The sequence below is a fragment of the Pseudorca crassidens genome, chromosome 20, assembly GCF_039906515.1.
Source record: "Pseudorca crassidens isolate mPseCra1 chromosome 20, mPseCra1.hap1, whole genome shotgun sequence".
Taxonomy (NCBI): domain Eukaryota; kingdom Metazoa; phylum Chordata; class Mammalia; order Artiodactyla; family Delphinidae; genus Pseudorca; species Pseudorca crassidens.
Window position 1 is genome coordinate 21,240,490 of NC_090315.1, and position 27,855 is coordinate 21,268,344.

Genomic DNA, 27,855 nt, shown 5'->3' on the forward strand with positions numbered 1-27,855 from the left:
CTGCCTACGGCTGCCCCAGATGGCAGAATGAGGGCCAGTTACAGGGACCTGCCTAGACACCTGGAAGCAGCAACTGTTGTTTCTGGTTCAACAACCAAGGCAAGTCCTCTCCCTAATCTGCATCTGGAAAATGACCTCTAAGGTGACTTCTAGCTCTGATAGTCTAAGAATCTTCCATTTCATTATGGAGGGACTAATTTTGGCCTCAATGAGCTCTAAAAACAAAGCAGGCTGCCTGAGGGGCATCGGAGATGCTGTGGGGGAGGCTCGTGCCTTTGAGACCCTGGGATGGAGCTGGATGCTGTGGGCACACAGGTCAAAGAGCCTGGAGAGGCAGCAGGAGAAGGAGGCATATGGAGAAAGGAGTAAGGCGGTGTGGACTGGAGAGAGTCTGTATTCCTGTTGAAAACAGTGGGCACCGTCATTTGTTCTCCTCACTGAAGAGTCTCTGCCTGTGGGTCTGATGCAGCTTCCCTGGGTTTCCTCTTTGGGAGGTCCCTAACTTTGGACCTCAGCAAAGCCGGGAGCAGACCCACAGAGGTATGCTGCCCTCAGCCTGTCAGTGACTCCCGAGCTCCCGAGGACGCCCCTGCCGTGGAAGTGCACACAACTCTGCCAGGGACACAGTCTGCTGGCTGCCGGTTCTGAGCGACCCGCCCCTGGCCCACTCCTGCCCTCCCCTCTCAAGGAAGCAAGTCTTTTCTTAGAAGAGTACCTACGGGGCCTCTTAAAGCGGGAAACGTGCTAAGATGTGAAAAAGCCAGAACCCAAAACACGGGAAGGGCGACTGTAAAAAGAGGCTAAGTGCAAACAAGCCGCTGGTGTCCGGGGAAGGGGGGGGGGGGGCAGTTAGGAGCGCCGCGGGCCCAGCGTGAGGCCCACTTGTCTCCTTTTGAGGAGCAGGGGACAGCTGACCGCTTGTCCACGGGATGTGCTTTGATAACTCCCAGAAATGAGAGGGTGTTTTATGGGAGGGTAATTGGGCATAATTCCCTTCATGACTTCGAGTCTACAGGCAGCTCTACAGCTGGCCCTTATTTGGGACCCATCAGCAGCAAATGTTTTTTTTCATGGCCAATTTATTAAAGAGTCCATGTTTTTGAGGAGACGTCATGGACACAAAAAGGGGTATATTTATTGATATGTTTAAAATATAGGTTTTTAACTCCATTCCTCAGCCCTTAAAAACAAAGTAAAGAGATAGACGGATACAATTATGTTCTGACTAGTTTCTGCCAGCCTGCCCAATGGGAACGTTTGTATATAGTTCTCAGTGGCGCTGAAATCTGCTTAGGAAAGCAGCAAGTCCTTTGTTCCGTTGACAACAGTTATTACAATTAATTCATTTTGTGATTGGTACTTGCGCTGAGTGACAAGATGTTATTTTACCTCAGTAAAAGTTAAAGTGGTAATACCTACATGTGCAGTGCTTGCAGACTTGCTCTCCCTCACGGGGGAGAAGAAAAGACCGACTCCGGCTGTCTGCTCAGCTGCCCCCTCCCCACACCAGCACGCCCAGTTTGAGCTGGGAGGAATGTGCTGGAAGTTTCTGTTTCCCACCCCCCGCCCCACCCCGGGTCTCTTGCAAAGTTTTCACAAAGGCATAAGGTCCAAAGTTGACATGATTTGGAGGGAGAGTGCCTGGGGAGCGAGCCGAATGCCACAACGTGAGTTGGGTGGTAAATCTTGTCACTTGACTTGTCACCATTTATCCAGCTTGGAATTTCACTTGAAGGCTGGGTACTCCCAGCTGTACCCCAGGATTTCTCAAATCCTGTACTATTGACATTCTGGGCCCGATAATTCTTTGCAGGCCTGTCCTCTGCATTGCAGGATACTGCTAACCACCCTGGTGCTTACCCACTAGATTACCAGGAGCACCCCCCAACGTCTCCAGTATCTCCAGATATTGCCAAATGTCCCCTAGGGGGAAAAACATGCTTGGTTGAAAAGCACTGCTGTACCTCACTCTCCAGACTGTTTTTGTACAGTAGATAGAAGGTTCAAGAGCCCTCCTCTGACTTATCCTGTCTCAAGCTCTCTGAGCCCATCTGACCCAGAGGCAGGTTCAGGTCACAGCTCCCCAGAGAAAAGGGCACAGGAGCACAGTTGGCCTTTTGTACCGTTGAGAGGGAGTGGGCAAAGGAGAGCAGTGGGATAGAGGGACTCAACACCTAAGCAGCAATTTCAAAGGACATTTCTCCTAAGGAGCCCAGACTTCCCTTCAGCCAGGGTGACTAAAAAAAGGCACTTTCTGGTAATAGGGCCTTCCACCCTCATCAGGGTCTTCAGAAATGTATAATATAATAAATGCCTCAACACAAAAATATGTTGAACATAGCTTGTCTCCACTCATCATTATGAATTTCAGTAAGTACACACCAGGATTCGAAAAATTCTGGTTATCTGAATGTTCCGGCAGCTGGGCAGATAAGTAGAACCTCCTCTCTGCTCATTTATTTGTGTTGATTAGACATTTGGCTTTTTACTCAACTTTCCTAGGTAGATGCTACCACATCACATGGAGGAAGGGGTGCAGGTGGGGGATGAGGCCATCCTGGTTCTGGATGGGATTGTCTCAGGAAGGACATATTTTGGGGGGCAGGAGGTCCTGAGGAGCAGAGCTGGCAGGGGTCATGTTCCTCTGACCTGTTCACCCACCACCTCCTTCTTTACAGCAGTCCAGTTGGGTTTATGGAGCAGAGACATACAGTGACAAAGTGCTAAATTCTTGGCCATTGAGCCCAGGTCCCAATGCATCAGGACCCGGGCCCAGTGCATCCTCTTTGCCACCCCAGAGCATGGCTGGATGTTGCCAGGGTCCCCAGCCAGTCCAACATCCTTTCAATACGAACAACTCAGCAGAACCTGACTTGTGCTGTACATCTGCATTGGAAAGCCATTGACAGGGAGCCACAAAAACCCTTCCACTGTTTTTGTTTTTGTTTTTTTTAGCAGTATTTATCACCTTCTCAAAATCAGTTGCATATTTTAAATGAAAACAAATGACTATTTCTAGATTAATCAATACTTGCATCTTTGCCTTTTAAGAAGTAAAAAGTTGAATGTAAAGAAATCCTTATCTTTGCTCCCATCAATCTAATTTTAATATAATTCAGTATTTAATACATATAATCCTCTTTGTCTGTGCGGAACAACATCATAAAAAATGTGAACGATTCCATGGTATCCAGGACCTTGTGAGGTGGAGACGTGGCCTCTTCCCCGTACACTCCGGGCCTCAGTGCTTTTCTCCTCTCCTTCCCGGATGACGAGCCGTTTATTCCTATTCAGTCTAAAGAAAAGGGTTTATGTATTTAATGATTCTAAAACCAAAATGCTACCTACTATCTGCACAATTGCCATTTTATCTCTTTAAACTTCTCCAGTTGACGTTTTTAAAAGGGCAGAAGCAGAAAACCCGTATATAATACCTAATTTGTACATCTGCGGTTTCCCTCTGACGGGCACAGGCACCATATGTTTTTAATTATCATAATAGCCCTAAAGAACCTGTTCGGTGGGAAACACATATGATCCTTTTATTACTGGTTTGTAATTTAAACAGTTTTAACAGAAAAGGTCTGGCTGGAGGGGAGTGACAGGCTCAAAGGCCTAAGATCCCCGTCGTCGACCTCTGGAAGCTCAAGTTCAGATCCCACCCACCAGGCGGGACTGCCTTCTCCTGCTACACAGAGGTAATTGGTCGCATGTGAAGCGGCTCTGTGGGACCTTAAAAGACAGGATCTGTGATCTCCAGTGATGCTGGGGTTTGGTCAGAGCCTGACACGGTGAGCAGAGGGTTGATAAATATTATCCTAGTCTGACCTCTGCTGCTTTCACAGCTGGGTGCTGGGCCCATGGCAGCCCCCATCTGGAGGGTCTACTGGTGCCTTGGGCCACCCACCCTCCACTCTCCCCCACCTGGACCTCAGGGAACAATTGCAAGGTGAGGGGTCAGGTTTCCTTGAGGCCCTCTCACTTTGGGGAGGGCGAGGGAGACACAGTTTTTTTCCCTGAGGCTGAGAAGTATAATAAATACAGTCCTAAGAATAATTCATTCACCGACTGGGAGATGGAAGGAATCTTGGGATGATCCAGTGGATGAAGAGGTGAGGACCCTGAGGGGATGGGAAGAGACCTGCTCAGGGTCACAGGCAAGTTCTAGGCCAGCTCGGTCACATGGAGCACACCTGACCGCACCCGGTGCCCCACCCTGCTTACTCCTGGATGACAAGCCCCAGGTTCTGTCTGTGAATGGCATCTCTGCTTGAAATTGCCGCATCTTCTCCTGGGACCCAGAGCTACAGGATGGCAAGATCAGGCGATTTTTATTTATTGGTTGGTTGGTTTATTCATTTTTGACGCATCCCATCAAGGGTTAAAGGCTCAGGGAAGCACCACAAGGTGAGGCAGCAAAATGTCCCCCTCAGGGGTCTCCCCTGCCTGCCTGAATCTCAGCCTCTTCACCTACTTGCTGAGTCCCCTTGGGTAAGGTAAGTGGCTTCTCTGTGCCTCCATCTCCCCATATGTAAAACTGGAACAGTAAAAGTTACATCTACCTCACTGGATTTTTATAAGGATTAAATGAAAGAATAACATTTGCATTGTCTATGTAAGGTATTTAGAATGGGAGTTGGCCCTGGCACATAGTTAAGTATTTATTATTTAAAACCAAACTTGGTAGATGGAAGGATAGATAGCTCAGAAGTCCCGATCCTACAGGTGAAGGTAAGGGGATAATTCCTTGGGCATGGGGAGATCAAGGGGGAAACTGTCACTGTCCTTAAACACCAGAGCCAAGATGCTAGGTTTGGAATGGGACAAAACCTTCTGGTTATAACTGCTTTCTGGTAACTTTTCAAGACATCCGGGGGCGGGGGCAGCGTTAGGAGTGATGGCCATCGGACATCCTCGGCCTCTCCAAATGGCAGGCCTGATTCCACTCGGCTGCCATGAAAGTGGCTTTCTCGTCTCCACTACTGGTTGGTTTTAGCATCCAAATGTGACTCTATGATATTGTATTACTTTGACTCTTTTTTTTTTTTTTTTTGTCAGAGCCTGATATTGGAAACGCAATACCGCTGACCTTTGAACAACGTGGATTTGAGCGGCTCGGGTCCACTTACACGCACGTATTTTTCAATAAATACGCATATGTACTGTAAATGTATTTTCTCTTCCTTATGATTTTCTTAATGACATTTCCTTTTCTTTAGCTCACTTTATTGTACGAATACAGTATATAATACAATGTACAAAATATGGGTTAAATATTTATGTTACGGGTAAGGCTTCCAGCCAACCGTAGGCTATTAGTAGTTAAGTTTCATAGGGAGTGAAAAGTTATACACAGATTGTCAGCTGTGTGGCGGTCAGCACCCCAAACCCCTGCATTGGTCAAGGGTCAACTACATATTATAGAAGAGGTATAATATAGCTGATAATACCAGTCGCTATCATCTAGCACGTGCTCTTTGCCAGGCTCAGAGCACAGCCCCAGACACATGTGTCTCCGTCACTTGCTGTCCCTGATGCTGCAGGGCAGTCACCTGGTGCCCGTGTGCACTGACTAAGCTGGGGCTCAGAGAGGCTCCTTAACAGAATGCTCACGACTTAAGAAGTTGGAAGGCTTTTCCATTGAGTAGAAAAATAACATTGGGCAAGTCACCTGACATGTCGTGGCCTCAGTTTCCTCATTCATAAGATGGGTTCTGCTGACCAGGTGAGTTTGGTTATGCAGAAGTGACTGGGAACCAGAAAGGCTGAAGAAGGACCAGCTGGTGCGAGGGCCTTCCCGTGAAGATGGGCCTACACTGGGGTGGCCCACCTACCTGGAGGGCGAGGCTAGGACCGAGTCCATAAGTAACAGGGATATCTTTCCACACTGTCCCATCTTTCCTCCTGCAGGACAGGCTCTCTCTGGGTCAGTAGGTGGACAGGCATTCATCTGGTCAACCCCACCCTTGGGGGAGGAAGGAGGGAGTCACATGTTCAGAGCTGGCCCTCCAAGTAACCCAAGAAGACGAGAGGAAGCCTTCTCGTAAGTTTAAATAAAGGGGGGCTACAAAGCCCCCACCCCAGAGGGACTGCTCTTTCCTTTCGGCAAGAAGAGGGCCAGATGGCCACCTTCCTTTTGAGACGTAAATGGTGACCTCCTGACTCAACAAACAGCAAGTGCATCTTAATCAGAGAGCGCCCTTCCTGTCCACCAGAAAAGGCGATTGCACCGACCCGCCCCTCAAGGGAACAGGCTGCCTCAAGGGGCTTGAAGGCGGACCACAGGCCCCGGGGGCTGACCCCTCCACCAGCAGCGACTGTTCCCCCCACACACACTGCCTGCCTGACTGGTGCCAGCCCAGCTCGGCTGCCCAGCCAAGCCTAGGCTGGGGTGAAGGCACCTCTGAATTTCCAGTTCTGGGAATAATAACTCACATTACTTCGATCCCATCTGCACCCAGTGAAGGCAGAGCAGGGAAAGGAGCATAAAACACAAAGTTGCCACAGTCAACATCTGTCTTAGTGCAAACAATGGACCATTATCTTGTAAATAATTCTGATTGAGCTGCAGCAGGTTTCCTCCTGAAGCTGGAGGTCGGGGAGCATGCGGAGGGTGCTGCTGGGAAGCCGGCCTGGGCCACCGGGTGCTGCTCTAAAGCCTCTCCCCCCGCCCTAGTCACTCAACCTCTTCACCCAGGCGGTGAGCACCCTAGCGCTGCCCACACAAGCAGGCCTTCCGACCAGCACCTCCAAACCACGGGCGGCTTCCAGAAAGTTCCTCCCTGCCTCCATCCTCTCCTTTCTGCTGGCTTTTCTCTTCTTCCTCTTTCTCTGTTCATACTGATTTTCTCTCCTTTTACTGTCTCCTTTCCTGCCCTTTTATCTTCCCAGGTCTCCAGTTTCCCTTTTTCCTGCCTTTTCCCTTCTCTCCTCTTCGACCTCACCTCCTACTCTCTCCTTTCTCTCTCCATCTGCATCTCTGTCTCTCTGCTCTTCAGCCCTCTCTCATTGTCTGGTCTTTTCTGCTCTTGGTCCCGCTGGGGTGCTCTCTCTCTTCCCTTCCTCCCATCCCAGGCCCCTGGGGCTTGCCCACCCCTCCAGACTGTCCGTGGGACAGATGGCTGGAGTACGTCCAGTCTGGGGATTCCAAGACCTACAGGTCCCACCTGCTCCCTGGCTCTGTCAGGCTGTCAGGCCTGCGCAAGCCCGACTGGACGCACTGTGCCCACAGGAACGTCTCTTCCCACCACTGGGAGAGAACGTCTCTTCCCACCAAATCCAAAGACCCTTTCCCTCCCATGTGTTCCAGGATGCCGTGGTCAGCCTGCCTCTGCACTCATGCATCTCCTGTAGAAAAACCCAGTGTCATGAAACAGAGCTGGGGCTTCACAAAACCACCCAACATTAGGGAAATCCAGGTGTTCACCTGTTCAAAGGAGAGAGGATAACTCACTCTGTGAGGGCATGTATCCCAAAGCCCTCAAGAAAATTCCCCTGTGATTTAAAATTAATTGCCTGAGTGTGGTTTTGAGACAACACTCCCAAAGTTTCCATGTAAAGCAAAAAGCCATGGTACAAGAATCTTATTCCTACTAGTTGACCACTAGAAAAATTTAAAAATCTCCTAATTGTCAATCCTTTGCAGCATTAGAAAACAGGGCAAGGAGCTCAGTTGAAGCGAACAGGGGTGATGTCTGCACATCCCAGGAATGGGATCACTGAGACAGAGCACAGCTTCCTCTGTGGAGGTGTTCACGCTGAGGATGGAAAAGAATCCCAGTGAGGCTGTCTAGACAAAGGCCTTCATGTGGTGAGTACAGGTTGGCAAGGATGAGGGGCTCCCTGCTTTGCAATACTGCACCCAGATTCTCCACCCACTTGGCAAGGTCTTAGGGGGTATGAGTCCTCATGGGAGCCCTGCCTGAGACCTGCACGGCAGCAGAAATCCTAAAATAACTAAAATGTGGGTGACTTGCCAGCCTCCAACTTATTCATATTCATTTTATTGTCTTGAGGATGTACAAGGGTACACAAGTGTATCCTTTGATGGATGAAAAACTAGAGGCAATCAAGTTACATTCAATCAAAAGCAAAAAGCCAAGGACTTGAGGGGCTCAAAGTTGGAGATAGTATACACTGTCCCAAACTAGGGGGGCTTGCTAGCCAACAGCTTGCCACTTGGAGTGGCCAAAGGAACTCTGAGGTTGGAACAGTGGAAAGGTCACAGGTATGGAGGAGGATGTGACCTGTTCCTTGTGCCCCATGCATGGAGCACGGCATGACCCCTCATCTCTCCATACCTCCTTCCTCTCCCTCTGTTACTGGGTTGGAGTGTTGGGTGGGAGAGGGGGGCTCCCAAGAGGGACTACATACTTTCCAAAGAGGAACAGAATAGATTATAAAATTGATATCTGTAAAGCACTTGAAGAAACCTTAATCATCATGAAAAATGCTATCTTCTCAAGCTCGGTTGTGAATACAAGAGGTTGGAAAATGGCAAAGAAGAAAAGTCAAATAATCAGGTTTTTCTTGCACTACTATGAACCCAAAGATTCAGTTTTATTGACTCCCTCTTTAAAATAAAATAGTTTGATTGACTTTCAGAATTAAAAGAGAAATGCCTTGATGCTCTTCTTATGAGTTAATAAAAATGTCTTGATGATGAAGCAAGTATTCACATGCCCCATGCCCAAACTGAAACCCCACATGTTCATGTGCTTGTGGAAAGACCAGCTGGGTGCCCACATCCGGGGCCCTGCAGGAGTCAGTGCTCATGAGGACTCTAGGACTGACCAGGTCCTAGAGGGTCACCTGAAAAGTAAAAGCTACAAGGGCTCCTGAAAGCCATAGAATTTGAGACACAGGAGGGTACTGAGGGGATTTGTCCAAGCTCCTTGGAGCTCAACAGCTGTAGACACTGCCCTCCATCCAGCCTCCAGGAAGCCTGGTCCTAAGCTGAGTGCATGTCTCAATATTTAAAATCTGCAGTTCACTTCCCACAAGGCATCTTGGAGTGTGTATCTGCCCTCATCCTGGGCTCTAGAAGATTGGTGGCCCTCTGCAGTGCACCGGGGTGTGAAAACCTTCAGGCCAAGGGGTTCCCACTTGTGGTGGATTCTGTCAGTGCCCCACCCCTTCCCCTCTGGTTCTCTGGGACGCAATGGCCTCTTGTTTCTCTCTGACCATGAGAAGACTGCTTGGCTGTTGGATGAGCTGCAGTGACCCTCAACTACTGACTGAGAGCTGCAGAGCTTCTTCAGCCCTCAGGGGTGATTCTGAGGTGAACTTCACATAGTGTCCTAGAGGACCCCCAGGGCACAAAGCCCAGTCCCTGAGTAGTGGCAACCCTGTTGTTAGGCCCCTCACCCCATGCCTCCCTGGATCGCCTCCCACATAAATGACCTGCACCCAGGTCCTTATCTCAGGTCTGCTCTTGGGAGACGCCAACTAGGTGAGCAGTGGGCTCCTAGAAGACTGAGAAGATAGATGGACTCTCCTGGACAAGAAAGATTCCCACATTCTGTGAACCCCTGATTCAACACCAAGGCCTCTGCACCCCAGAAGACACCAGACTCCATCCCGGCCCCAGGTGCAGGGACACCTTGGATGGCTCGTCCTTGTTGTGTTTGCCCTAGCACTCCCCCCAGGACATACAAAATACTTGAGTCAAAAGAGAAAAGCGACTTGTCCATCATATAAAAAGAGCAATAATTTGGTAAATTAATTGCAAATTTTCTTTCCCCGCTTGGTTGCCTTTCTCCTTTTATGTGGATAATTGAGAGCATATTATATTAATTTGACAACAACAGAAGTTCAAAAAGAAAACTTAACCTTGTGAGCAGTGGGTTACCATTAGATGGGTGTGTCTGAACAACTCCACAAAGAGCATGAAAGACAAACTCCTCATAAGCCAGCCAATTTCCGGGTGCACAAATGGAGATTTTTGCTAATGAAATAGCTGTGCAGAGTTCCCCAACTTTAACCTTGAAAATGCACACTGTTTGCTCAAGAAGCAGAATCTGCTCATGCAGAGACAACACTGCCCACGTGCGGCTGCATATTTAGGGATGTAGTTTAATCATCGTGATGTGTCTTTGAGAAAAAGTGACTATAGGTGAGCAGTAATCGTCTCCCAAACTTTAAATTCTTTTTCCCTGCACCAGAGCATTTGAATTTCATCAAAGCAAACACATTTCGCAGCACGGGTAATTGAAGACGTGGACTTGAAGACTGGGCTTCACCATGAGCTGCACAGCGCCTTCTCCTCCCTCGGCCTATCCCATCTCACGGCAGTTACCTCCTTGAAACTCCACTCCCCTCTACAAAGGGGGCCTCTTTCCACCTCAGACCAGTGGGCCACCGTGGCTTAGAAGGGTTTAGGCTGTAGGGCCAAGGGCAGAGTAAATAGGAGATGCTTGGGGCTGCCCCAAATCTGAGCCCAAACGGGTCGGGCTTGTTATAATGCCAAGTGGGGATTGGCAGGGGTGGGGTGGCAGGCTTCCAGAAGCAGGACAGCCGGCCCCCATGTTGAGCCGTGAATGAAGTCAGCCCATCCCAGAGTCCTGGATGCACCCAGCTCCCTCACAGCCACAGACAGGATGTTCCCAAGAACACGCAACTGATGAGAAGGGAGTTCTTCCCCAGAGGCAGCAGGAATGAGGGGAATGAGGGGGAGGTGGGTGGGAATGGGGAGAGCAGGGGGAGGGAGGGTTATGAAATGAAAGCGGGGAAGAGGCTCATAAAAAACAGGAGAAGAGAATCCACAAAGGTCTCCTCTAAGCTTGAGAAGTCCCCCGGGGGAGCAACCCAGGAAATACCCCCTGCTTTTGAAGTAGAAATGCATGGAGACCCCCTTAGGGGGATTGGGCCCTCGTGGAGGGAACAGGGAGCACAGATGCCTGGATAAGGGGCTCGAGGGAGCCTTCCTGCCATCAGGGTGAGAAGCCAGGATGATCTGTTCCCTGCAGCAGCTCTGCCTCTGTTGCCAAGGCCCGGCCACTCACGCTGCACTGGACCCCCAGCCCCACCCCTGCCGGACTGGCAAGGCCAGTGCTGTGGTGTCAGCAAGGTTTCGCAGAGTGCACAGCGAGGCTGTAAATGAAGAACAGAGCCGGGGGCAATGTGTTCAACCCTGAGCCCTTCAACAGAGCCCTCTGGTCCTGGCCACATCTCCAGGCTGGAGGCATTGGTCTGGGGGGTGCAGAGGGTGCCCCTTGCCTTCACAGAGTTAGATGGTGGTGACCTCTCCTTGGGAGCTGCAAATGTGGCATCTAAAACCCAACGTGGCTTCAGGCCCTGAAGGAGGGAGCACACAGCACCCCTCACAGAGGCTTGGTGTGTGTGGGGAAGTGATGCAGGCCTCGGGGGGCCAGCAGGAGGCGGGGACCCAGGAAAGGGCAGAGATGAATTCTCGTCCCTAGGGCAGTTCCCCAGACTCAGGGGTCATTGGAAACAAAGACGAAATTCCACCGGAGTCTTTCTTTTGGTTCAGGCTATGCCTGTACACTGCTGGTGAAAGCTCAGGTCGATGTGGCCATGGACCAGGACCTGGCGGCTGGGGTCACTTCGCTTTACCTTGGCTGGGCATTTGGGGGTCCATCACGTTTTCCATAAGAACCCACAGTCCGTTTTCTCAGCTTCACGTAAACAGAATCATATTCTCAGCCTCAGAACCTCTCACTTCTCACCTCTTCCCCCCAAATAAGAGACAATCTAATCCTGTACTATATGGTTTTTGGGGTTGGGATCACATGAACAGTTTTCATGAGAAATACTGGAGGGAATGTTTCCAGCAGTCAAGGTGATACAGTTGTCCTGCTGCTAAGGCCAGGCTTGTTCAAATGGACAGTTCTGGGCTTCCAGCCCCTTGTACACAGGACACTTTGTTTATCTGGAATGCGGGGACCAAGATTGGGGCTTGGGATTCCGTCAAACGATGATAATACCTTTCCCCCCACCAGGAGCCGTTAGCCAGGGAGCAGGGTGAGCATGGAATTTAGAAGTTTACAAAACAGACCCAATCAGAGAAGCTTGGAAACACCGTTGAAGTGGCAGAGGGGCCTGAAGTCCAGCCCATGGACAAAAAAACTAAGCAAAATACAAAAGGAAAGTGAAATCCTTCCTTCCTGCACCCTTCCCGCCATGATGGAGGGCGGGGCAGGCAGAAGCCTGTACGACAGACCAGGGCACAACCAAAAAATCTCAGTGGACAAAAATACTCCACGCTCCAACAATTCCAACTACCTTTCCGTGTAAAACTACTCTTCAGAGGATGAAAAGAAAATGTTAAGGTTTGCTGCAGGAAGGCCAGGCAGATGTAGTCCTCCACACCGGGGATGAGGGACAGCGGCCTGCACAGACCCCCACAGGGCCTGTGAGCCATCATGCGGTCTAGACACACACCCGAGAGACACTGGTACAGAGAGATGCACTCCCTGGACCCGCCACGGTCACCCCACCCAAATCAGGAGGTGCCTTGACATTTGTATGTTTAGGAATTGTAACTCCTGGGTCCACCTGAAGATGGGTGGAAAATGCAGTAGGTGGCCCAGAAAACAAACCGTGGGACAGCATCACTAGTTTCCCTGAATGTCCTGTTGAGGCTCCCGACAGAGGGATGTCAAAGGGTGGAGGGTGTTGTGGAGTGAATTAACATAATGACTCAAAACTGCACTAATGTTTCACAGCTTTTTTTTATTAGCAATACCAAGATAAGTTATTGAAGCATTTTTAGTATTGTTTTACATTCCATTCATAAATGACCTAACTTGTAACTCAGCATACAGCACACTTAAAGATATAGTTTGACACTTATTCAGAAAGCTACAATTATTATAACTTACATGCCTTCATTACCAGGAACACCTTCATATATCTTCTAATTACTTCAACAATACTCTATTCCAAAGCACACGATAACCTGGTACAAGTTTACACATTTTGCTTCAATCACCATTTTTAAGGAGTGGATATCAAGGTGCTATTCACTGGAATTTTACGTCATCTGTTCCTGGTTAACATGACGACCTGACACAATATTAAACTAGCAATATTACTGCTTAAATACTATGGAGAAAGATAATTACTGCACTTTTCTGTATTCTCTAAAGTGTTACAAAATACAGGACAATCAGACACAAGCAGTAATGCCAACGAGACCATCGCAGGGCCCGCCTCTAGAAGCTGTGCTGAGCAGGCCCCCCATCAGGGTTTCCACAGGTGAAGGGACCTCGAATCCACCAGCGTGTGTCATGCAGAATTCATGACTCGGAGGGAATTTTCTCTCCCGTTCAAGTTACTAAGCCTTCACCACCCTTCGCTAATAGTGGAACATATGGGGCAGTATTTTTAGCCTCCCTGATTCTTTGCTATATATACCGTAGGTTGGTGTACCATGTGTATACACATACCTATGCCAATAGTAATTATTTATTCAACACACATATGTGTATACAGTCTTCTCTTGACTTTACACGATTAACAAGCTGCAGATAGCCACCGAGGAGCACGAACAGACAAGGGCAAGTCCAGCTAGACCGACTAGAACAGGGGGTGTCACTTACCTGCAAGAAAATGTGCAGATTCATTAAACAGTCCAGAAACCACGTGGGCCAGAGGGATTTGAAAGCAAGGGCAGGGCCACATTCCCTAATTGTTTAATGGGATAATGACAATACAGCAATATTTATAAAATTCGGTCCTTCTGCCTCTGGCTAAAGCAAGAAGAGCCCATGTGATTAGAGCAGGTCGGCAATTAGATGCAGAGGTGCTGTTGATCAGCGCTAAGTAATAGGAGAAAATTACTACTTATTTGAAACCTGGGCTTGGCACATAGCATCTGAAGATAAAAAACAGAGAACCTGGTTCCTTCAGCAGTTAAGATGTGGCCCGTGGCACACGTGGCAGCTAGACGGCTGCCCGCGCCAACCACCACTTTGATTCAGTAGCCTAAGAAGGTAGACCCCGGAACTTAAGCCCGGAGTACCCACACACAGCTCAAGACAGCCACGGGGTCACAGAGCTCCTACTGCATGTGGCGGTGGCTGGGCCTGCCTGGACAGTTTGCATTTCCCCAGGCATGTGGGTGTCCGTTCTGACAACACTCTCTTCTCTCAGCATTCTCTTCCTCCCTCCCAATTTGAAGTCATCATTAGGGAGGAAAAACATCGTATATATGTTTTGAACCAAAGAGCTTGGTCGGTCTCTTCTCCCACCTCAGGCTTGATCCTGGGCAGTAGGTATCACACGATCCAAAGAGAACATGGACACGGCAACTAAAATGAAAGCTACCAGGCTTTTCTCCTGCTTTGGAGGCACTGTTGATTCAGACGGTAGCTTTTGGAGCCAAAAATATGCAGCAAAAGGAAAGGAACATAAACAAGGCTAAATGTCACCAGTGTTTGCCGACTTACAGACACCATCCATTTGTTTGTTCTGAAATGACGAGTGGACCATTTGGCAAATACAATGGTATTCACACAACAGTTCTGTCATCCTGCAGTGCAAACGACATCATGTCAGTGGCATTCCCATTTAACTTAAAAAGAGGGAAGGGGACGAATAGAATGCCGAAAGAGTTTGGAGTGGGCTGCCATGCGAAGAGGATGCCTCTTCGTCAACATGGTGCACACAGAGAGCCTCTGGATGAGGGCAAGGGAGAGCCTGCCCGGGGTGCTGGTTTCCGTGGGAGACCCCGGGGGACAGCACCTGTGCTTTGTCCCACCAGAGTTCAAGGGAAAGGCCCTGCAGCTAGTTGCGCAGCAGCCAGCCTGGGCAGAGCAGGCAGGAGGGGTGGTGATTTGCATTAATTGAAAGGATCTGCCCTTGGACTTCAGGACAAGCCAAGTGGTCCTCTCTACTGAGGCCTGACATCAGGCTCTGGACACACATTATTACTGGGCGCGGGCTGGACTACGGAAATCAGAGACCAACCTGTAAATGATAAAATCGGGCAAAGAAAGCGAGTGCAAAAGTGCTTTATCAACAGTCTCTGCCAGCCAACACACAAGAGAGTCATCTCGTGAAGAAGAGGAAGAGAAGAATGATTGCTCACTTGGCTTTAAATAAAGCATGGCAGCTCTAGAGACAGGACCTTACAGCAGAGGTTCCCCGGGCCTCCTAGGCTCACTGCCTTCACATGTGTTGGCTGAGCCCGGGCACCTGTCTGCTTGGCAAATTTGGATTCTGTGGTTCTCGTCCTCTGCCATTTAACTAATTTAACCGCCTTTCTCCATTAGCACCTGATGGCTTCAGGGTCACACCTTAGAACTTAAGGTCATCTGCAAAAATGTACCAACTGTCGTAGGCTGTGCACCAGTAGCCCACGCTCCGGTGTCTTCATACACACATGTGCAGTGTTTTCACATACTCCACCACTGCTCCCTTGAAAATCCCTAACTGACCACAGACCTTAGCCATTTATTGGCCAAAGACTGAGGAGGCAGGACTTATTTCCTACTCCAAAGCACTTGCCTTCTAACAGGAGAAGAATCGGGTAGAAACTGAAACGGTGAGACCATGGCAATGAGACGTCAACACAAAATTGTCAGAACTGTCTTCTAAGCTAGTGTTCCCACATACCAAGAAATGGCTGTCAATGGCTTGGCAAGGCAGACCCAAGGAAATGAGATGTGCCTCCATAACATTGATGGAAAGTAAGATTTGTGCCTGCTCAGTGCTAAAGGGATGACTGCAACCAAAAGACATGTGGGCAGTGACGTCATCTCCTTGTGATACCCTCGTGCGGATGTTCACCCCTTCCAGAAAATACCAGCTCCACTGAGAACCATTTATCCAAGCTCTTATACATCCATTGCCTCTTTTTATCCTCACACTTCTGTCCATCAAGCTCACCTCGGAGCCAAGAAAGAGCTCCTGTGTCTTCCTCCTCTGCCCACATTGGCCATGATGGGGGGCAGCCTTTCAGAGCCCTGGAAGTCTCTGATGCATAGGTAGAGATGTGACCTTCCAGAAATAGCTACTCCAGGCCACCTGGGTCTACAAGTCCTCTCTCTCTCTCTCTCTCTCTCTCTCTCTCTCTGCAAAATCTCTCAGATCTCTGGCATTAAATGGCAATAGATGGAACGTTGTAGCTGCTGGCCTGGGTCCTGCCTGCGTCATCTCACTGGCCAGTGGGGTAGCAGAGGACGGCTTTCACATGTCTTCTCTAGGATGACCACAGCAACACAACCTTCTTTATACTAGCGCAGGGGCCAGCAAACTTGGATCTGTGGGCCAATTCTAGCCCACTGTCTGTGTTAGTAAATGAAGTTTATTGGAACGCATCCATGCCCATTCGCTTCCTTATTGCTTACTGTCCGCTTTGTGCTGCCCAGCAGAGACCACAGGGCCTGCAAGCCTAAGGGCTCTCTGGCCTTCTAAGAAAACAGTTGCCCACCCCTGAATATTTTCAGACTGCCTATGCTGAGAAATCAACAAGGTTTCTGGAGGACAGAGTCACCTTTTAAAATAGTTCAGCTTCGTTATCCTGGTTCATTTCATCACACATTTCAGAATACATGAGGTACAGAGGTTTAAGTAGACCCCATCTTTTTTTTTTCAGGAAGGGAGTCCTAATTTTCTCATTGCTATGAGAGAATCCAGGGTCGCAGGCATAACTTGGGTCAGGGAAGCCAGGTTCCCCCCAACTGGGAATACTGGGGCTATTGCTGGTAATGACCCTGCTTCTCACTGGCTTCCTCCCCGCTCTGGTGGGTCACTTAGTCTGGCAGCCACAACACAAGGGCCTCATGCCCACAACAGACAAGCTGATAGATTCTCCTCACTCAGCCGGGCTTCCCTGAGTGGCGGCAACTCCAGAGCAGAGCTTCGAAGAGTAAGGGGGTTGCACTCTTCTCACTCATGTTCCCTTAATTTGATTTTCGTTCTTCCCCATCAACCCTACCCCTGGGCTCACCAAAGAACACACAGAGCAAACTCTGCTTGCAAGACTCAGTACACGATGGCTCCCAGACATCTGTCTCAGGTTCAAAAGCAAAAGTAAGGGTTTCTTTCTAAATCCACAAACTCTGGAGTGAAGCAAGCTCTGTACCTGGGCCATGCAGCCAGCCCCCCAGGTGCTGTGCAGCCCAGCCTCTGTGCTGACTAGGGCCCACCAGAGCACTCTCAGATCTCCGAGCTACTGGCTGCCCCAATAGTTTGTCAGATTTCTCAGGCTGGACAAAGGGGCTGTCTGCCTTGTCTTGTCAGTGGATGTGACGCTGCCCTGGTCTGCCCTTACCCCCCTTATTAAATACTCACATGGATCTTGTCCCATTACAAAACCAAGGTCAAATCCATTCCCCAAACACCGAGGGCACATCCGAGTTCTCCAACAGTCGGGAGTGCCCTTGTACGTTATGCTCTTCCACAGAATAAAGAAAGGTAGGCCATGCCTGGAGTCTGGAAACCACCGCACGAAATGGGGACTTTGATTGGAGCACAATTTCTTGTAACGAGGCCCAGAGTGGGAACTGACTCACTCTAGAAGCAACAGTGCATGTCCTTCAGCTTAACCCAGGATGGCTCAATCTCCTCCTCGGGGTCATCTGTAGCGTGCCTCTGATCTTTTGAAAATTCATGCTCAAGCTCTCAATGTTGGCACACGCTACATACTTCCCCTACCCGGCTGGCTGGGTTGCCTAGCAGTGGACAGCACACATTGTCCAGGACCCCAGGTCCATGACACCAAGGAATGAAAGACCAGAGTTTTAAAAGTCAGAAAGCGGGCATGCAGAATTAAGGAAGCATCCAGAAGCAGGGCCTATAGCGTGAAGATCACCCACAGACTTAGGGTTAGAAGCCACCTTCTCCACTTACCAGCATGTGTCAGCAGAGCCACTGAGCTCTAGTAGGGGGGTGGCGTGGGCGTGGGCGGTCTATGTGATTTGAACAACGTCTTTACTGATGCTTCTTCTAATACTTCTACACTCATGAGAATAGAAACAGACAGACATTAGCTCCTCCCACAAGCCTGTTTCTAAGGGTGTCAAAGTGGGGATTTGGGTTTACTAACCAGATCAAATCAGACCCCAAACTCTCTTAAGTTTAGAACTGTCAGAATAATTCTTTGGTTAGGCAAAGCCCAGCTTCTTGAGGAAACCAGCTATTAAGCTGCTGGGCCAGTTTGGAAATCCATATCTACTCTGAGTGGAGCAGAGAGGAGGGAATAAACATTAGGAATATTTGATTCCTTGTGCCAATATCATTTCCACCCTGGCAAAGTCAAGCCAATGGGAGTTTGAAGTTTTCAACTATCGCTTGTGCTTTTTGCAATGCTAGAAAGGCAGTAAACTAGGCAGTAAGAAAAAATGTCCTCAAATGCCCCCTTTGTAGCTCAGTGGGTTTAAGTTTTCCTCACAGATATCAACTCTTAGGAAGGATGAATATGCCTGGCCCTCCTGGGTCACAGCAGCCAGTAAGAAAACAAGAAGAGGATTTTGATTATGGTGGGCCAGGTGTGGGAAGGGGGAATGAGAACTGGACAGAGTCAGACCACCCTGGAGGCGAAAGGACAGGGCTTCCACCCCAACCAAGCAAACACAAAGGCCAGAGAAGGGCCTTCCTTGCCTGCTCCCAAGCTAAAGCAAGAGGGAGGATGCAGAAGAAATTAGGATAAATGAAATGCAGAACTTGTGCGCTCTAAAAATAGACATTTTTTGGCAGGAGTTAGTTTTGGCATCTCACCATGAGTTCAAGGTGGATCCGTAGGACCTGGACCGTCCGCTGGGAAGCGACCAGGTGCCTTGGGGCCTGGCTGGCCTGAGGGTCTTCACTCCCCTTTTGGGAGAGAGGCCATGACTTACATCTCCGGCTCTTTTGCCCAATGGCTGAAAGGTTGACTAAGCAAGTTTTTTTTGCACGTACCCTGGAAATGTCAGGGAAGTGTGGTGAGCTGCTATTCTGGGAGGGGGTAAAAGGGCCTAAGAGCTGCAGCTCGGAGGAAAGGGCTTCCTGGTGCTGCCTTCCCCTCCACCCTCGCCTGGTGCAAAAGGACACAAGTGGGCACGCTTCCTCAAAGGCGGGCAGCCTTCCTTCGGCATTGATAGGACGATGGGAAAATTAATAGGGGTAATATGAGCTCATTTCAATAATAATGAGCTTATAAACATGCCAGGTTTTGATCTTTTCTGATTCATGGATTCCTGGCAGGAACTATGGGTCCTACGTAGGTATTTGAAAGAACTGAAAATAGACTTTAAAAAAAAAACCCCAAACAACAATAAAAAAGAAAGCACTCCAATCACAAACTTAAAAACAACAATAAAAAAAAAAGAGCAAAAAAAAAATTGGACTGACATAAAACTCTTTTCTCTTTCTTTTAAATATTGTTTTTAACAGCTTCAAAAGTAATGAATTGTATGTGGCTAAAAATAGATCTGGGGTGCTGGTTAATGGGGCCTTATGAATCATTCAGCATAAGGAACTGTCAATATTTTTTTGAGCTCTCAGAAATCCATTTAGTGATTTTTGACAATTCAAAAAATATTTCTGACTGCTTGATCCAGTTCTTAGTGAATTAGGGAAGGAGAGGGAAAAAGAAATACATCAATTTAAATTATGAACTGAGTCCAGCTTGCTGAATCCCACTCTGTGCTAAAAGGAATGTCAGGATTCAGAAGTTAAATACTACTCCCTTCCACCCATTTTCCTTCCTTCTTCTCTCCTTTCCTTCCTCCCTTCTTTCCTTCTTTCCTTCCTTTTTTCAACAAGTGAAGTAAAGTCACAGAAATTCATTCACAGATTACAGATGGAAAGGGACCGTGGTCATTTGTCTCTAGTGAGGATATTCGGGGCTGGGAATAACGTACTGAGCTTCGATTCCGAGAAAGGCTTTCGAGTAAGAATATCTGGGTGACAAGAGAATGACTTTGATCCTCCCTGCCCACGCCGACATTGATTTGATGCAGGTCTAGGCTTCAAATCTAGCATTACTTGTTAAGATCTGGAATTACTTTGGAGTAACCATATTCTTTAAGGAGGTAAAGAAGCGCCAGTTTGCTAACAAGATCAGGCAGAGGCGTAAATCCAAGACACACAGGATCACAGCCCTGCTCACCAGGGACTTCATAATGTACATTCTTGTTCGAACAACAGGTGAAGACACAGACAGACAGAAGGCAATAATAGAAGGCCAAAGTCACAGTAACTGCCATTTGGTATGTCTGAAGATGAATCACAAATACCCCACACCATCTCCCTGTTTGGAGAGAGGGCCATTTCATTTCTACATTGTGGTTAGTGTGATATGATTTTAGTATCCTCAAGTCATTATCAAGAAAAGTTTCAGAAAGCAGGTTTGGCTTAGCAAAGCAGTAAGGGATTGTCTTTAGGCATCTTATGCATAAGTTGAAAAGACTGAAAAGTTTGCAAGTTACCATGTCTCTTTCTCTTTTTGTTTTTTGAAATTTTTCCTTTCCCCCTCAAGTTATGGGTTAAAAACAGGAGTAGTGCACACTGTGAGACCCCGCCCCCTTTTCCATGCCTTCCGTACAGGCATTTCAGATCACAATGATGCAAACTGAAACACGAAAGTACGAGGTCCGACACTTCTAAATGAAGTTGACTCTCATGATTGTCTATATTGCATACACAGCATAGTCGGGGTAGTTCTTACGTGTAGTTCAAAATCTGCTCATGGATAAGTCTACCCCATTTTTTAAAAATGCACAAATCAGCACTGATGTTTTGGGAAATGAACTAAAGGAAGAGGATTCTAAAACTTACCACACAAGTCTGGCCTCTTGATACATCCAGAATTTGCTGTGCTACTTGCAAGTCCGTTAAAGGCTGCTAAGCCATCGGCGCTGTAGGCCCTGAGGACCGACAGCACATTCATCGGCTTCTCCAGGCCCTGGGGCCCCCGCTCTGGCTTGGGCAGGCTCGCCACGGGGTCCTGGGCTGGAAGAAGGCCCGGGCTGTGCCACTGCTTCTCCGATGCCTGGGGTAGAGGGGAGACCAGTCCCTGGATGGGCTGTGGGGCGCCTGCGGGCAGCAGGCCATCCCCACCATCGCTGCCCCCGTCCTTGCTCAGGGCAGGCGGCTTGCTCATCACCTCTGGCTCCGTGTCGATATCCTCTTCCTCGTTGTTTTCTCCTTTGGAGGAGTCCATGTCCTCTGAGGAGGCGATGTCCGAGAGGTCATCAGTAGTGTTCTTATTTGTGGTTTCAGGGATCAGGATCGGGGCATCATCTTCCAAGTGGGCCTTCCCGTCGGGCTCCCTGTTGGCGCAGGAACTGGAGGCCCCCGAGCCCAGCAGACCTGGATAAACACCGAACTGCTTGTAGAAGTCTGACGGGAAGTTACAGAATGTGGGGTCCACGTGGCCAGGCCATGGGCCACCCTTCTGCTCCCCCAGAGTCTCTTTGACCTGTCCTTGGGCCATCTTTTCAGAAGCCGAGTCTAGAGGCCCCATCATGTTGGCAAGCGCCATCTCTTTGCTTGATTGTACCGAGGGCAACAAGGCCACTTTACCGGCCTCCCGGGCTTGGTCTTTGCAATTGACCGTCACCCCGACGGCGCTATCTTTGCGTCTCGATTTGCCCAGGTGGTTGGCCTGGAGATGAAGGGCCATCAGCTCCATAGAGGACGTTGTGAAAGCACAAAACAAGCAGCCATGCCACGCGATGCTGTCTTGTACAGTCACCGAGGAGCCTGGGAGGGAGGCGGCGTCCGGCCGCACGGACAAGTCCAGGGGCTCGTACTGAGACTTCTCAGACTTCCTGGGGGCTGCCTTGCCGCCCGCCTTCTCCTCGCCACCGTCTGCCCCGTGGACCTTCATGGAAGGAGGGTCAGATAGGGCTTTGTCCTTCATGTCCTTCTCCTTCTTCAAGGAGCTTAGGACAAAGCTGTCCATGAACGCTTGCAAGGACCCTTGGAAATTCACACCGTTGTTCACGATACTTTGATAAGCTCTCCCGATTTCGGAGAAGTGGGTGCTTTTGGAAGGAAGGTCGGTACCTTTCAGAGCGTCTGAAGGAGCCTCAGAAGACAAGCCAGTGGCCTGCCCTGAGTGATCTCCAGATGAGAACACCCCTGATGTCCACTGCTGAGATGCAGGGCCACCTCTGAAGTCGATTCCGGGGAGACCCTTAAAGGCGCCCCTCAGGATGTCTGGCCTGATAAACAAAGCAGCTTTGTTGGACAGCTCGTCCCTGTGGTCTTGGTTCAGGGGCTGCCCAGACAGTGGCCCGGCTCCGTTCTGCCGCTCCCGGTGGTGCCGCTCTAGGTGATATTTTAAGGAGGCTGATTGGGTGCCGGCATAATCACAGTGGGGACATTTGTAGGGTTTCTCACCTGCAAGATTTTGGTATAAGGAGAAAAAAAAAAGTGTTAATCTCATTTTGGTGTGCTGAACAAGGCTAGAAGGATCAACATTTGTTCTTGGAAACAAAGCAGCTCAAACTAATAATTAGTTAGAGAACAACTGTTTTTTAATAGAAGAATAATTCGTACTCTTAAGCTTTTTTAATGATTTTGTACCATTTGGGACTATTCAGGAATGACATACTATCTACACACAATTAGCTATCTTTTTCTTTATCTAACATGTGAAAACGGCTGTAGATTTAAAAGCTATGATTATGAAAATTAAGCATAATAATTTCAACCACAGTGATCATTAAAAGTAGAAGTTTAAAAAGACAAAGTATGTAACAAATGGGTGTTTGCAATATTTTGTGTATGCAATAGCTCTAAAATTTGTTTAAATTATACACATGGAAACCATTTTTAAACCTAAAAATTTTATGGCACTGTTACGCAAGACTGAAATGAATGATTTAAGTCTTGCTCTGCAGTAAATCATGGATATAATTAGCAAATGGCATACTGCACAAGTAATTTATCATTATTTGGAGGGCACCATTCCAGACGGGCTCAGATATCCGCAGACCTACTGCATTGTTTCTAAATAAAGAACTATAAATACCGATTCTCTAAAATATTAATACCATTACAGTGCATTATGATTGCAGCATGTAAAGACATATAGTTAAGATAAAAAGCAGTCAATAAAACTTAAAAGAAAATGAGTAATAAAAAGGCACAAAATATATTTAGTTTCTGTATTTGGAATTAACATTATCTACTGGTCTTTGTAGTGCCTTAAATTTGTACTAATGGCAAACCTAATGCTCTGGTAGTGAAATGTGTAATTTACCTATAACAAGCACTTTCTAGAGAATAAAAATAGCTTTAAAGACTTTTAAAACATATAAGATCATTTTCATGAATTAAATATTTATTTAAATCCAACACACAACTTCTATTGTTCTTTCTACTATGGGAAAGATACCATAACATACAACTTAGACCTGCCTACGTTGTAGGAGAGAGGAAAAGGGGAGGGTAAACAAATGCGGATGTAAATATATTCCAAGAATGTGTTCGCAATCCAGGGTCTTCTCTGGACTTTGGAATCGAAAAGCTCTCTGGAAGGAACGGGACTGTTAGAGTTCCCACGAGCTTGTTCACAACAACTCCCTGTCAATATCCACAATTAATTCTCCGAGGAAATTCAAGCATCCCCCACGGCTTCCTCTATTCTATCGTAAAACACACTGATCTAAAAGCAACAGCAAGTCGTGGGTGAATGGTGTATTCTGGAGACATTTTACTGTGTCTAGTCTCAGCTGACGCCGTGACTCCCGGCTCTCCAGGCATAGGCCATTTGGGGGTAAGGCACTTGTTGGGGGTGGGGTGGGGGGGATGCATGCATTTTGTAAATAAGAGGACCACCAGCCCAGGTTCTGAGCAGAGGACTCCAGGTCACCTCCAGACTGTGCGCTCCAGCCTGGGAGAAGCTATGCCTGCCTCATCAAATGGTGGCTGTGTGCTCCTCTTTCCCTCCTACGAGCAGCTGAAGGTTTCCTCTGGACACATCAGATTCCCATCTGGGGATCTCTTTCTCTGAATGACAAGGTCACGCTGTCTCTAGACCAATGACATGGATCTAGAGGAAGACTCACTCCCCTTTGATGTAAAGGTACAAACGGCTTCAGGCACCATTTCCCACTTCTTGAAGTCAATCCCCGTGTGAGGCTTGGATTCACTTCAGCCACTGCTATTTGGACATCTCACCGGAGACTAGGGGACCCTCAGTGGGATGGGCACTGTGGACGGGGTACTTCCGGGCTGACCTAGAAGTCCAGTGCCAGTTGGAGAAGAGGCAGCCCCTGAAGCTGAGGGGGTGTCTGTGGGGCTTGTGGTAGGAGAGCCTGATGAGGAACTCAAGATCCTGGCCCACAGGTTGATGTAAACCCAGGGGGAGGGCCCTGCAGTGAGAGTTGGCAGAGGTGCCTACAGGTACTGGATGAGACTCGGGTTGCATTTCAAAAGTGCACCTGGAAACGATTAAGTGCATCTGGCAAAGGGTTTGTAGAGCATGCATGGGCATCCGTCAGCAGGAGATGCAGAGAGAAAGTGTAGACCTTCCCTCCAGGCCTGGGTGGAGCGGGGACTGCCTTTCCTGGCTGACTGCAGGGATGCTCGGAAGATGTGCGTAGATTTCCAAGCGACACACACTTGAAATGCTCACTGCAGCAGTGGTTGTCAGACTGTACTGAGCCTTGAATCCCCAGGAGAGTATAAAACACCAGTTCTGGGACCTAAGGCAGAGCAGTTCTGATTCCCTGGGTCTGGGGTGGGTCCAGAAGTGGGTGCTTCTAGTAAGTGCCCCTGATGATTCTGATGCTAAAACTCTAAACATTACATTTTGAAAAACCAAAGTGGAACAGCTTGGGGAGCTTTCAAAAGTGCTGATACCTGGTCCCACTTCCACCTCCAGAAATTCTGAGTTCCCGGGACAGACTGGGCCCTGGGGTCTTTCAAAGGCCCCCACGTGACCCTCTGTGGCGCCTGGGTGGGAAACCACTACACAGAGCCTCCCTGGGAAGTACTCTTTGAGGTCAGTACTGTGGAACAGTGTAGCAGGGAAGCTAGTCTGGACCTCTGGACCCCAGGAGGCATTTGGAGAGTCTGGACTGGGGACAGAGAACCTGTGTTATTTTTGCTCCACTGGGCATTCCTATCTTGGGACCTTTGCTTCCCCGACCTATAATGTGGCAAGTCGGAGCACATGTTCTCTATGGCATCATGTCAACTCTAAAAGTCATGTCAAGGGCTAGACAAAGTCTCCTGAATGATGCCAGAGGCATACGTGTCCATACAGGTATGTACCCGCACACCCGGAAACACATGGATTCGTTCACACAGTCTCTATTGAATGAGCACCCCCTACCCCCCAAGTACTGCTCTTGGTGCTGGGAATTGAGTGAAGAACCAAAGAGACAAGGCCTCTACTCTCACGGCTTTGAGAGGACACATATCATAGGATCATTAAAGAAAGAGGCACACATACCCCACACACATACACTCACACACACCACACATCATACATACACACAACATACATTACAAACACACACACCAAACATCACACATATACACCACACGTCACATACTCACCACAACCACACACCACACATCACACACATACACATGCACAATCACACACACCACACACACACCACACATCACACACACTACACATCACATACACACCACACATACACACCACACACCACATACACACAAACACCACACATCACACACACACACACCACACATCACACACACACCACACATCACATACTCACCACACACACACACCACACATCACACACATACACACGCACAATCACACACACCACACACACACCACACATCACACACACTACACATCACATACACACCACACACACACCACACATCACACACACACACACCACATCACACACCACACATCACACACACACCACACATCACACACCACACACACACCACACATCACACACCACACATCACACACCACACACACACCACACATCACACACCACACATCACACACCACACACACACCACACATCACACACCACACATCACACACCACACACACACCACACATCACACACCACACATCACACACCACACACACACCACACATCACACACCACACATCACACACCACACACACACCACACATCACACACCACACATACACCACACACCACACATCACACACCACACATACACCACACACCACACATCACACACACACACCACACACACACATCATACACACACCACACATCACATACTTACCACACACACACCACACATCACACATATACACCACACATCACACATATACACACACACTACACATCACATACACCACACACACACACACCACACCACATACACACACACCACACACACACACCACACATCAGATACACACACACACCACACATCAGATACACACACACACATACACAGCACACATCACACACACACATACACACCACACACACACATCACACATCACACACACACATCACACACTACACATCATACACACACACATACATCACACACACACCCCACACATCACACACACACACACACATACACACCATACATCACATACACACACACACATCACAAACAAACACCACACATCACAAACACACACCACACATCACACACACATCCCACACATCACATACGCATCACACAGTGCAGGAGAGGATCTCTTCACTTGACCCACTGTTCTTTTAAAGTTAAAAACAGGCCTTGACCACCACTGTTCCAGGGAAAAGAGGCCACATCTGAGAAACAAGAATGGTTAATTCTTAGCATCTAAGCCTCCAAGGATCCAGGCCCTGGTAAATTCGGGGCCACTTAACGGGAGTCCTCAAGGATTATCTTGACTGCACAGGCTCTAGAAAGCCTTCCATGCACCGCCCGTGCACACACCCTGGAACAGCCCTCGCAGTGGTTTCTCCACGTGGTTCCACCTCCAAGTTCCTGAGAGGCTCTATTTGGGTGACTGCCCCCTACCACCCAATTCCCCAGATAAATGCTCGAGAGTGAGCTGCGTGGGATAAACCCACCCGCTTTGGACGTTTCGTTTTAAAAATGAACAAAAACCTGATTTTGTTTTCTTTATAACCCCTAAATGATTTGGATAACCACTATCGTCCTCTGCCTTAAAGCCTTTCCTGGGCTTCATCACTACGAAGGGTGCAAGGAAATGCTTTTGAGACCACCACTAGCCCCGGCTGGGGTGCGTTTCTGGTGGGCAGACCCAGGGGTGAGCACATCCCCCTGGGGAAGCCTGGCCACCCAAAGGTCTCGTTTCACTGGAAACAGTCCAGCTGTTTCCCAAGCAACCTCCCTGGAGGGCACATTTCAGAGCACTCAGGAGGCAAATGTCTCACAACAGTGGCCTGGACTGGGTGGGAAAAACCTGTCAGCACATTCAGCGGGCTCTGAGGTATGGGCAAGGTCTGCTCTTCGGTTTCGTCGACTGACAAACGCCGAGTCCTGTGCTAAGAGCTGCTTCTTAGTCAGCGTCATCCCATCCAGCCTGCTCCCGCCCGGGCAGGGCTCTGCCTGAGACTCGGAAAGACGTTCTGTGCAGCCCCGTGGCCCAGACAACCTCAGACCCTGCAGCTCTGCCCTCAGACCCATAAGTGAGTCCAAATCTACTGGGGGGAATCGGACAGACTTCCCAAGGCTTTGCAGGGTGACATGAGCCCTCTGGTCACCTCCACGATGTTCGCATTCAATGTCTTTGCATCTGCCTGTTGCAGGAGCCATACACTCAGATGCTTTCAGAGCTGAGCAGACGATGAGTGTGCGAAACAGCGGGGTGGGGGCCACCCACCTCTCCTGGAGGGCCACTGCCACCCAATGCCACCAGCAGTGGACACAAGGACCTCTATCTAAGGAAAGCCTTGCTTCCAGATTTCTACATGCAATATCCCAGTTTTAAAATATTGGCACGTACTT

General features: G+C 48.7%; 1 protein-coding gene across 6 annotated transcripts in view; it reads right to left on the bottom strand.

Annotated features, from left to right (window-relative positions):
* ZNF536 (zinc finger protein 536) overlaps nucleotides 1-27,855 on the bottom strand; it is a 418,725-nt gene that overhangs the window by 122,818 nt on the left and 268,052 nt on the right. For 4 of the 6 annotated variants that reach the window (XM_067717883.1, XM_067717885.1, XM_067717882.1 and 1 more), the window contains one exon: nucleotides 20,725-22,293. In XM_067717883.1, coding sequence (XP_067573984.1) covers nucleotides 20,725-22,293 — 1,569 coding nt within the window. Of the gene's footprint in view, nucleotides 1-13,218; nucleotides 14,495-20,724; nucleotides 22,294-27,855 lie in introns of those variants that run through there. The other 2 variants (XM_067717886.1, XM_067717887.1) reach the window with 2 other exon arrangements.